General features: G+C 32.9%; 1 protein-coding gene across 1 annotated transcript in view; it reads right to left on the minus strand.

The window, feature by feature from the left end:
• LOC111061661 (NAD(+) hydrolase sarm1) overlaps positions 1-13,272 on the minus strand; it is a 77,976-nt gene that overhangs the window by 24,002 nt on the left and 40,702 nt on the right. The window contains 4 exon segments of the mRNA XM_039436666.1: positions 2,681-2,896; positions 5,109-5,326; positions 7,564-7,933; positions 12,337-12,564. Coding sequence (XP_039292600.1) covers positions 2,681-2,896; positions 5,109-5,326; positions 7,564-7,933; positions 12,337-12,564 — 1,032 coding nt within the window.

Here is a 13,272-nt window from a genome sequence, read left to right on the forward strand (position 1 = left end):
AGTCTATTACAAACTTTTTGAAATTAATAGTCTTCCTATATTCAAAACTATATAGATATGTCAGCAGCATTGGATGTATATTCCAAGCTATTCAATTATACTAATCCACAAATATTACAAACGGTTTAAATGTATATTAGTCTATACCAGTTCAAACTTGATTATTAAGCTATGATTCTAGTAATATGTTATTCGTGTTAAGAATGCTATATAAATCTTCTAGAAAGAACTGTATACAAGTGTAAGGAATTCGTTAACACAGAAACTGCATACATGTAATTGATTTCAAGCCCTGAAGGTCATGACAATGATTTATTGCACTTGAAAAACAATCTAGTCGTGTCCATTGTACTAGCAATTTCCCAGTCAGTATCGCGGACCTATCTAAAAACGTATGCTAATTGCTGATTAACATATGATCTGAGCTTCCTTTAAAGAGCCGCGAGGGTCGATAATTCTGGAAACGAGGATTTAAAAGTAGTTGAATATAATGTGGGTATGATGAACTGTTTTTTTATGTGGGTCGGAAATTGAAATCAGAGGTCAGGTTCACTCATATTTATATCGAAAAGTACAATTATGTTATTAACAGTGTGACAGTTTTGTTCTGCATTATGATTAATAGTGATGCATTTTTATAAGGTTTTGTGCAGTGGTCCTTGGTTTTTCCCAGTGTCAAATGGATAATAACGTACACGAATGAAATATTGTTGAAGAAACGTTTCCTCTACACTGATGTCGTCAAATCTGTTCCAAAATGTTTCTAAATTTATCGCAATCTTCGCTTTTACATTATTTTGTTCTTACTTTATTCCTGCAGTGATTTGATGTATTGTTGCACTTCAACATTTATTTCGATTTCCTTTAGATCAGTATGCCTACTGATTCCCATCAATTTTTGACGGTGTCTTTCAATGTGATTCACCTTTGGCATGCGACTCTGAGAGCAAGGAGACTGATGTGGCTGTTAGTTACACAAATAGCCAACCTGCTTCATTACTACAACCTTTCTTTTTGCTTCTCTTTTTTCACCTATTACTCTGCCACTTACACCTCCATTTGCTCTTTTTGTTGTTATCAATATTTCATCTACTTCCTTACAGTTTGCAACAAGTCTGTTTATTTTCTTTTTCAAAAGTTACATTTAATTAACTTATTCTTTCCTTATCTCTTTCACTATTTTTTTTCTTGATTCATCTTCTCCCTCTTATTTTTGTTCTTACCCCACTTCATGTATGTTCTATTTATTCTTTATGTAGATTATTATTTTTCTTATTTTCATCTTCTTATTTCACCTACTCGCAATCGTTATTTCTTATTTTTCTACCTTTCCTCTATCTTATTTCTATTCCAGTTCTCTCTTCAAGTATATTTTGTTGTTCTCTGTAGCCTACGTTTAAAGCTTCCACTTTTCTCCTTATTCCTTGCTACAAACAACAAACTCTTGAATATTTCATGTTTCTCTTCGTGCTCATCCTTGTCTCTCCCTCCTCTTATTAATTTAATTCTCACTTTCACTCCCCTTCCTGATTGTTTTCAAGTTTTCATCGATTTACTTTCTCATTATATTATACTTTCATTTTCCTAATTATCATCAGTTTTTTCTTATTCTAATATATCTAATGCTCCCTCCTTACTCATTAAAAAAAAATTGATAGCATGGCAAAATTCCAGGCTAATCTGACTTCTTGATATTTCTCTTGTTTTTGTTCCTGAGTGTGATAACCCTGGGTGGAATTGAAATTTGTACCTATTCTGAGAACGGTTCCGCGTGTGTAACTGCCTCATTTCATCTGTAACCGACACGGCAGCAGGTCTTTAACTATCCAAAACCTCCTCTCACACTATAATGATTTCTTGTGTCAAATAAAAATGTCCGTAATCCTTCAAAAGTGAGTAAAATATAAAAAAACAATTTCCTGCTTTGAAATCCTTCAATGTTTATGTAATGAGAGTTAGGATCTGAGTATTACTATATGGTATTGACTATAGAAGATTAGTATACAGTACCTAGACTTTACACTTGTATGCTAGGTTTATTTTTCATACCAAATGAGATAGGTACAATACAAGAAACCTTCTAGTTGATACCAACTGCTGCTGATTTATTTGTAAGTCATTCCTGTAAAATAAACCTATCTTATATAGAATGTAATTTTTTAAAATAAAGACGATTTGGAAGAGTGTAATAATTGGTTTTTGCTTGTGATCAAATTTAAAACTAGGACTCTCTGTAGCCTGACACAATAATTGATAATATTAGCAAAAGTAGCCTAATTAAGGTGTGGGTGAATTGAATATGCGAAGCGGGCTACGGCTAGAAACGTTAAGTTTCCTATTGAATTGTTACAATTTTTAAATTTTAGTGAATTGTTAGATTGTTAACTTAAATTTTTTAGGACTTGAAGCGCTGATAAAACTATACAAATCATACGCTTTTAAACTTGGAATAAATATATTTTTTCGAAATAGAATACATACATTTTATTCACTAAAAATGATAACGTCCCGTATAAAATAACTCTCTTCTTTTTTAATTTCAGTTGAAAAAGTAATGCAATTACAGACTTTATAACTCTTTCAACAGTACATATCAAACGAATAGGTTCACTTGAATATCTTGCTCGGATTCCGGGATCGTAAAAGCTTGGAATACAGTATTTTTATCTTTGCAACAAACCTCTAAGTTATCCCCATTTACGTTTCCGCTACCACCGGCACAATTATCCACCAAATTCCTTTTAGCACAATTTTCACCAGATTCCATTTTGCACAAAGTTCTAACCGCGCCAAGACGACGAAACATAACACCGTTAAGCATATCGGCGCCAAACCCCCTTCCAACTCCCAACCCCCGAACAGCTGAGGGTGGATTCAGACCACGTTCCTTCCTGTCTTATTTACCACGACTGAATGAGGTCTGAGGTCGAGCTAGCAACAACCCCTTCGAACCCCGTGCCCTTCGTACCCCTATTCGCCCCCCTTTTATCGATTGTTCTGTCCCCTCCACAGCGTTGTATCCCTAGTACGGTAGTCGAATTACAAATTCCTAGATTCCTGCTGGAAGTAGTACGGTAGTATTTCAAGGTTGGGTGGAGAGGATTCTAGGTCGTATCGTTTGTTAGGAAATTGCAGTAAAGTTTTTTTGCAATTAGTTTTTTTGTAAATATAGTTATGTTTTGAATTTAGTAAATGTAGTTTTGCTATCAGTCCCTTGTAAATTTGAATGTTTGAATACATGAAACAAGGGACTTTCAGATGGATAATTGTTATGTAGAATATTTCCTTACACTTATTGTTATAAAAGTTAACCTATTTCATTCTTATTTTTTCAGAAACTAAAAATTGTCATTACAAGTAATTTCTAAGAGCGAATTTTACTTGTTGATTAGGGATTTCTAGTTCTCGCTTTCTTTATGTAAAAATCACAATGATTGAAAATTGATTTGAAATTAAATTCATTTTTGATCAAATCCATGAATTAACGAATATCATGGCGCCAGTTATCACCGTCGTCTACAGAAGTCGGAAATTCACACTTCAAAAGGAACTCAGTTGGAACTCTCGAAATTTTATCAATTTAATTGAAATATGCCACTTGGAATTTCATCTGCGGCAGCTGTGACGTGTCAGTTGTTCCCAGTAGAGTGCTCTTATCAAAAATAAAATATTATTCTTGTGTGTTAACTGGGTTTTCCGGCGTTTGAATAATAAATAAACTCCTATCGACCGGCAAGCTTTTTAATGGCTAGCAGCCAGTCGACAAAATACAAAATCGTCATAAAAAGTATTGTTACGAGCGTTTTAATGAATGACTTATCACGTCAATGAAATGAATTTTTTCACGGATATGTTTGTTATCTCTTCTATTGTTCAGTCCTCGCCAGTCTCTTTTTTGTTGCTTTTATTCAAATTTAAAATCATTGTTGGTGAATTATGGTATAATGAGTATAATATATTTTTGTTCCATTCGTATGTCAGCTATAATCCTATAATGAGATTCACTCTAAACTGTGAGCATTGGTTGAAAGGGATGCTTTTGATGTTTTTCAAATTGATTCAATTTTAAAATTGATGTTTTTGATACGGGTTGCTGACAATTTCATGCTGACTCACTTTAGCTATATCTCTACCCTCTCAGTGGATGTGAACAATTCCGCTGAACTTCAAGTCGTGTCTTGAAAGAATGTCAATCAAATCAGAATAAATTTGACTCTTGATAATGAAATAAATACCGGAAGCTATTATCGCTTCTGAAATAAAATGATATAAGGATACTAGTAATTCTTTACAATTCAACATTCAAGTAGCCCTATCAAAATACTTAAATGTGAAATAAGTGGATATACCAAATTAACTGATAAAGTATTTTAAAAAGAGCTACTTGAACTACTGTTTAATTATTATAGAAGTCACTAGTACCTTCTCTATAGTTTTTTATTTAAACACAACTAAAGTCATGTCACTCATGTCATTTTCAAGTGTCAAAATGAATTATTATTATTTTTTATATAATAATTTATGAATTATTCTATTAATTAACTATTCATTTTGACACTTGATAATGGTATGAGTGCTGAAACTATAGTTGTGTTTGAATAAAAAAGTATAAAGAGGATACTAAAGTCAAAGAGATATTACTTTTTACTCTCGAAGACAGAGAGGCCACATCATATTCCTCTCTTCACCAATCACTCCCACTACCTAACAGCATTCTCCCTACTTTTGTGTCAGCATCCAATTGTGTGCAGCATGCTTACTCCTCTACTCTTCTCTGTCCATGCTACAAACTGTGGAAGGAGAAATCGTTTTCCCCTCTTCATGTTAAAGGTAATATCTCTCGAGCTCTAGTGATTTATGTAATAGGGAGCAAATTAAATTGAAACCATGTGAATAAGAAACAAGAAACATGAAAGTTTAGAAAATAAAAACAATATTTCATTGACTGTTATTTTGACTTGGGATGAAAGAGTCATGGAAGTTGGAAATGGTTAATAGGCACTATTGCTGCACCATAATGAGCGCTACACTTTATCAGCAACTATATTTGACTTGGGGTAAACGAGTCATTGAATTTAGAAATGGTGAATAAGCAAAATTTGACTGACCTGCACCATATTGAGTGTTTTCTCGGCGGACACGCCGTCGATGTCGAGCCGACTGCGCATGGCCTGCTCCTGGAAGGATGCGGATGACTCCATGGAGGATGACTCATGCACCACCTTGGTGTGGTGCTTCTGCTCGAACCGCTGCACCGACTCCGATTTGGTTATTGCTGACTCAGCACAACTCGCCAGCGCTGCAGAACTGCCCAGGCTCAGGGTGCCTGATTTAAAAAGTTAGCAATTATGTCTAACACCAAGGTTGAGGATGTCAGTGACATTCTATCAACTTATCAAACCATGAATCTTATCAATATTACAATTTTAAGGCAGGTGGACTATAATATCTTCAGTTGTAGGTAGACTGCCTACATCTGAAAGCCGAGATACCGTAACTAAAAAGTCCTAACTCCTGATAAATAACTAAAAAGTCCTAATTCCTGATAAATAACTAAAAAGTCCTAACTCCTGATAAATAACTAAAAAGTCCTAACTCCGGATAAATAACTAAAAAGTCCTAACTCCTGATAAATAACTAAAAAGTCCTAACTCCTGATAAATAACTAAAAAGTCCTAACTTCTAATAAAGAATATTTTCATTTCATATTTCTGAGTAGAATAAAGAAAAAACAACAAGAAAACAATTACAGAACAACAGACAAGTAATTACTAGAAAAATCAAGTAGAATTATATTATTAAAATAGAATAGGTTTTTTTAATGAGAGTGAAGTTGGGGGGCAGAGATAGTTAGCCTATAGTTATAGCCTATTATAGTAGAATTAGTAAAAAAAACAACAAGAAAACAATTACAGAACAACAGAAAAATAATTACTGAAAAAATCAAGTAGAATTATATATTAAAAAATAGAATCGATTTTTTTAATGAGGGTGAAGTTAGGGTGCAGAGATAGTTATAGTTAAGGAGATATATATGTTGAATAATAATAATAATTGTACAATTTATAGAATGGATAGGTTGCTTAATAATATAGAAGGTTTGATCGACCAAGTCAGTAAGCCTAGAAGCATGGATAGCTTTTATGTGTCATGATATAAAATATTTTTCGTAAAATTGTAATTTCGATGAAATTTATGGTTTAATAAAGACGATGTCACTGACTTCGAACAACTCCACTAAGCAGACATATTTTCCGATTTTCTATGCACTAAATCTGCACAGCTTCTGATGTAGAAATGAATTTCGGTTGCTCCTCGAAGTGAATAGCATCAAAATAACTAGAATGTGACAATTTATCAACAGAAGCTGTCAGGGGTGTCAAAAGGCAGCCAAGAACTGTCACAACATCTCTGTGTTGCACACATTTGCTACACATTCGAAATATTTATACTCTCGCATAAACCTTCCTCAGTAAGCCTTTGTCTCATTGGCTCGCGCTATGAATTTCCAGATAGTTTTTTATAATATCACTTTCTCCTGCAATATTTCAAATACTCATTGCCAGAACTATTCTTGCTCTATTTTTGGTCTTACCAATTTCTAAAGTAGGCAACATCGAAATATTGCCACTATCCAATGCTGTTTCAAAACAAACTTATTTGATCGGTTTCAAATATTTATTTGGTTTCAAATATTCATAATAGGCACTTATAAATCTTGGAAGTGGTTGTCCTTTTCATTTCTATTTGTTCAGAAACTTATAGATTTTCAGATTTTATTTGATTTTTATGTTTGAAATAGCTTTAAATAAAATCTACCCTTTAACGCTACTTGGAAAACACCCAACTAAAACTTAACAACTCAATTTATTTCAGCATACCCATATCCACAAACCATTATCTCTCTTATACTGTTTATGAAACGATGGGAGATTGAGTTATTCAATATATTGTCTGTTAACGGACCAAATAGGTCGGTATGTTGAATCTTTCTAGTTTACTTCACTAATTCCACTTACAGATAATACACAAATGAATTCCCCTATTTCATTTTACCCACAATATAGGTACTGTCTATGAGAGGAGGATGAGAAATGTCTTCAATATACTGTCTATTAGCGTGAAGTATTAATAATCTATCCTAAAAAGATATACTACCCTAAAAGTAGTACAGTATCTCTTCTCTATGTTATTGGGTTACTATGAAAATGTCAATATATTGTCTATTGCCCATTCTAGAGTACATAAAAGGTTTATAAGAAACAGTCTATCAGAGATAATGAAATAACTGAAGGAAAATATCTAGGTCTACATGCTTTATAATTTATGAAAACCCCCAACTTGTACTCAAACCCTTATTTAGTAAATAACAAACGTTAATCCAAACATTAACGGATATCAATGGTTGAAATGGATAAAATTTATTAATAAATTTTCTAAAATTATATGAATAATTGTCAATGTGGGATAGGATTCGTAAATCCAAATATTACTGAAAATCAAGTTTTAAATGAAAATAATTAAATCTATTTTCAAAATGAAATGAATTAATTGTTGACTGACCATTATGCGCATTAGCCGGCTGTAACTGGGGCATTAGACAGGGGGTGGCTCCAATAGCGGGGCCCCCATTGGGGGGAGGCGTATCGGGGTCCGGAAAAGTGACCAATGGCTCATTGCTGCCCGCCGAAGACCCCCCGCCTCCCTCATCCTCCAAGTCCTCGACGCTGCTCCGCAACTTCTTGAAGTTCAGCGTCGACAGATTCTTCATTTCGCTGATCGACGACTTCAGTTCGGACAGGTCCGACTTCATCGACGAGGCTTTCATTTCGCTGGACGAGGTCACGTGGTGCACTCGTTGCGACGACTTGGCCACTCTACTGCTGCTACTCGTCGTTGTGCTGCTGCTAGAGCTACTGCTCGACGACATCATCTGAAACCACAGTCAGCAGTACAGTCACACTCTGTGAATACATCTATTTCGGTGCCAACTAAGGTGTGCAGAGTGTCTGCAGACTCAAGTGTAACATTGGGATAGGTCTGACGATTGTAATCTAGGTTCTGATATCACTTGCCATTATTTCATTCATTAAAAATGTATCTTCCTACTAACATCAATAATTAGTAAAAACTAGAAATGTTATTTGCATTCAAAATCGAGAACTAAAAAAGTGATAGAAAGAATTATAAAAATCTTAGTACCCTTTTTACCCATTTTCACTTGAAAATGGCATCAATGTCCGAAACATGTTGTGATTAAATATTTCAAAAAGGGTACTAAGATTTTTATTTCTATTTCTATAAAAGTAGTCCTATACAGAAAAGAGATAAAAAGTGATTTACATTCAAAATTATGACTTTTAATAATAATGATTTTGATAACAGGAGTCCAGAACCTCCAGCCTGTTAATGTGGAAATTAATTTCTATATGAATTTATTTGATTAAAGTAGAGTAAATTCGATTTTGTTTGAAAAAATAAACCAATACAAACCTGAAAGTTTTATATCATGTTTGTTCTATTTCAAATAAATAAAGAAGAATGCTTTGTAATTTCTAGTCAAATACTTTGTTCTCACTCTCAAATATATATTAGAACTCTTTACAATAATTCATAATCAAGACAAAAATGATTTTGATTAATTTTGTAATCTTTCGTTTTTAGACTTCAACCATTGGTGATACATAAATAGTCCTAGTACAAGTTGGTATTTGGATGAGAAATAGGCTAGAAAAAAGTCAAAATAAAATATGAAAATCTCAAATATGATTTTAATTAATTTAATGTTTTGGACATTAACCATTGATTAATGGTTGGCTCAGATTGGATATAAAATTGAGGATGACAATGCGAATGAGAAATAGGTTATAAAAAAAGCATATCAGTGTCTTTAAAAAATATATTGTTTGTTCCTCAACCAATAAAATGTTCCAATGGATTATGGATGGATGGGATAATGATGAGAGACGATTGAACCGAACTACTGTGAGGTAATTTTGAAGTTTATTGTATGAAAAGCTATCCTCAAAAGCGGTATGAAGAGGCTCTGCAGACAGTCTGTGGTCCAATCGCGTAATTGTAACCGACGGCATTTGGAATTTGTCTCATGGTCGCAAGTGTTTGGATTACCTGAGCTGTGACTGTACCGAGCGCTTTCGATAGCCAATAATTGTCGGTGCCAAATGGTGGCAGTCGAACTGTTGTTTTGGGTCTCTGCCCAACAAGAGGATGAGACAGTGCTGAAAGTGTGCCGTGCGACTTGAGAGTTGAGACAGTACCGTAGCCGTCAAAGCAAGATTGCACTTTTGAATCATGTCATCTTTGTGAAGCCGTTCTTGAATCATAGACTATTGACTAGAAGCTGATTGATCAATATTAAAATAATCTACATTCATTAATCATTCGTGAAATAAAATTTATATTTATAGAGTGGCCAGGAAAACCCTAAACCATCAGAATTGTTATAAATTGGATGACAAAATTGATCATGACTTATGAACTGACTGAAATAAATGATCTTATCACAAGGAGATAATGGATGAAAAATCTTCATTTATCCTTTATTTCTAAATCATTAATTGGTAAATAAGAGTCAGGAGAGGTAGGCCTATGCATCAACAAGAATGTGAGTTTCTGGATTGTTAAACATAACCATAGACAATCAGAACCAGGCTTGTATTTGTGACAAGACTTAAATTTGAACTGAAGACCAATTACTAGAAGTTGGTGGGTTAAAAATGCATAAAAATGATAAATTTCTAAATAATAATCAAGTCGAGTGGCCTGTATCATACGAATTTGAGAAGAACTAATACAGCGATTGTCGTGATCTTTCAATAGCAAAAATTAGAAAGAAGAGTTATTGAGTAATGACTGATTGATATCAAAGCAAAAATCGCAACCAGATTTGCTGAGTTGATTCTAGATTAACAATCGAATTCACCTGTCACATAACTCTTGAATCAGCTTTGTTTGTTTTATTTATGAGTTGTGAAAAAATTCAGTGTTGGTAATAATTTGAACAAGCAAGGAGAAAGTTGAATAGAAAATAATATCTTCGAAAGCGAGAGAGAGAGAAAAGAGAACTAAAAAACATTGAATTTGTTGTCTCTGACAGTGACCTTGGAGTTCATTTATTTTTGGCTATCGCTTGAAACAAAATTTAGAATGTAAGTGTGCAAGGCTTTCATTCGAGCTGAACGTTTGAACTGTCTTTTCAAAAATGAACTGTACACTTCTGTTTTAATTTTGTACTGACGACGGACCATATTACACATTTTTGGAAAGACTTGGCGCATCTTTTGAACAGAGTCCAACAGAGATTGTTTGAATTTGAGTCACGAGTTCGGGATTTTTTATCATTATATGTGAGCCTCTGCTTTTGCGTGGGTGATGAGGTCATATTGAATGTGTCAGACGGAAAATGGGAAATTCTCATTACAGATCCATAGATACCATAAAGAAGATTAAATTTATAGAAGAGTTTGGAAAGTATTCTTCCACGTTTTGAACTGATGATCTCTATAGAAAGTGAATTGCAAACCTATAGCCCAATATTTTTAATAAATTATAGCCTACTACAATAAGATTATGAAATTATTGAAATTGAAATAATCTTCATAGTTATTTCATTAATTATTATAATTATAATTGTGTAATTTCATAAATATATCATCTTATAAATACAGTAGGTACTGTACTCTCAATTATTTAAAAAAAGCTCTATGAAAATCATTGGAAAATTAACTTAACCATTAAAAATCGATAATCTTGGTTTTCAATTTTATTAAACAATGAATGAAATAAACTGATGTATTGTCATAGAAATGTTTATATTTGAAATTAATCGTTTGGAATAAGTATACAGTTTCTGTATAGCTTCTGTACTGAGGAAGTTAACTTGTGACTAATATAACGTCATACATTAAGATGTTTGAGTAGAATATTTTAGATGAGAATGTAAAGAAATTTTTAACAGTCAGCTTTTACAAATACCGGTAGTCATTAATGCTGAAAACAAGGAAACATTTTGCCAAGCTTGCACTCTGCACTAAGATGATTTTTCAAATATTCATGATTTTCATGTTCCCAATGTAAATATCTGATGATCTATAAATTTTATCTATTCTACTTTTCAAAGGCTCAAAGCGAGTACAATGACATGGATTAATCCATTTTTAGAGTGTCTAAGAAAATATTCCATCAATTGATCACGAATTTTAGGACAACGAAAAAATTGCTTAAAAAACTTAGTAGCTGTACAAAGAACTCTACATTATTGTCTGCAGACTCCATGGAGTCCAGTAGGCCTATACTGGAATTCTGTTTGAAGGCTAACTAGAAATGTGTTGCTCAGTAGAATCTTCCTCTATTATTCAATATTACTTTGCTTCACGCAAAGCAGGCGATAATTTTGATGCATATTTTTGAAGAATCTTCTTTTTTTAGTTTGCAATGTAGCTGAGCTTATAGAGTTTAGTTATAGCCAGGGTTTTTTTTCTAAAAATTGAGGTTCTGAAACTCAATTTTTTCGCTTAACCACGCATAGTCTGTACTCTATAGGATAGGTGTACTTAATTGTTAAATACATACCGTACCTAATTGTGGCACAAATATTTATTCGCCCAAAGTAGAGGTATAAAATGTTTACATTCAAAATTTACAAATATGAATTTGAAATCAATGTAAAGTATGGTTTACCATTATTTATTATTATTTTTCTCAGTTCTGGTATGCCCCATTCCCTTCTCCCCTGTTGCTTAAGAATCACTACTTTATAGATGCAGCATAGAATAGTGTCGTTGAGAAATATATGTATATCTATATGTGTTTAACTTGACTCTGAAGGGGTCCAATGAATTTCCAAAGGACTTTGTTGGAGGTACAACATTCCTAATGAAGGGAAGATTGTTTACAGTGTTAACATTACATTCAAATTCAGTCAGTAGTAATTGATTTCTCCCTACTTTCAATATAAATTTCATTTATTTTTTTTTATATTTGAAAGAGATAAAGATAAAGCTTCTATCGTTTATATTCATGGATTACTTTTCTTTAATTAGGCTACTGAAGACGTGTACAGTAAGTTATTCAATTTTCATTCAGTCTACATATAAATAATCACTAATATGTTTCACCTTCTCTTTAAATGTATTATACTAAACTTTTTTCACACTCGAAAATGACACTTGAAGAGTTGAAACTAGTAGTGCTGCAATGAAATAAAAAGTACTTAATTTTTTTATTGTGATTTAATTATCAGTAACCCTGAAAACAAGTGAATATTTTTTATGTTATTTATTTTCAAAATATTTCTCTAAGATTTTATTTACTGACCTGTTGTTGTGTTGATGAGGCGGCAATCTGTTGTGCTTGTTGTTGCTGCTGTTGTTGAGTCAGCTGTTGCAATTGTTGTTGTCGGGGACTGACAGAAGGTGCTTTCTTCTGAAAATTCTCCATGACTGAGGCGATTTTGTTCCCTCCCCCTCCAACCATTCCACCACCACCTCCTCCTCCTCCCCCGCCGGAGTCCTTCTCTCCGCCCTCCACGGGAAAGTCGGACATCTGAAAAAGTCAACAAAAATTGAAAAAAATTCAAATGATCAATAATTAACTTAAGCAGTAAATAATTAAGGATTCAATTTTCTAATATTTTATGAGCAATAAACTTGTATTATTCTTTAAATAATAGGCCTAAAGAATCATAGAATGTAGAACCTTATCAATAAACCAAAAGTGTAGATATAAAATATGGAGGAGGAAAAGCATAACTTAAATACATATAATAGAACTTTTTAGAATTGTGGTTTCTATAAAACCAATTCAAGTCCTAATCTATCAAGTTGTTAAATCAGTAGAAACCACAAATTGAAACTTATTCCACAGACATAACATAACATAACATAACAGACACAGACAAACATAAATTATCTTTTCTGTTATCTGTTCCTGTGAATGAAGGATATTCGGGAATAATTGACTATTCATACTGTAATTCATGTGGGATTGTGCAGAGATCCTAATTAAATATTTCTATTATTCACAAACCAACAAGTGAATTAATAATATTATTTGATTGCTATCCATCATGAATGGCATTATATTCCTAAATTAAATCATGTTGGAATATAAATTATGTTACATATTTCTATAGATAAATAATATTGAAATCAGTGAAAAATCATGCTATAACTTATCCAGTTTTCAAAAGTAAAAATGCGTGTGACCCACACTTATTTTCAATGTTAATGTGGAAATATTATGCTACAAACC

The sequence above is a fragment of the Nilaparvata lugens genome, chromosome 10 (genome assembly GCF_014356525.2).
Source record: "Nilaparvata lugens isolate BPH chromosome 10, ASM1435652v1, whole genome shotgun sequence".
NCBI lineage: Eukaryota > Metazoa > Arthropoda > Insecta > Hemiptera > Delphacidae > Nilaparvata > Nilaparvata lugens.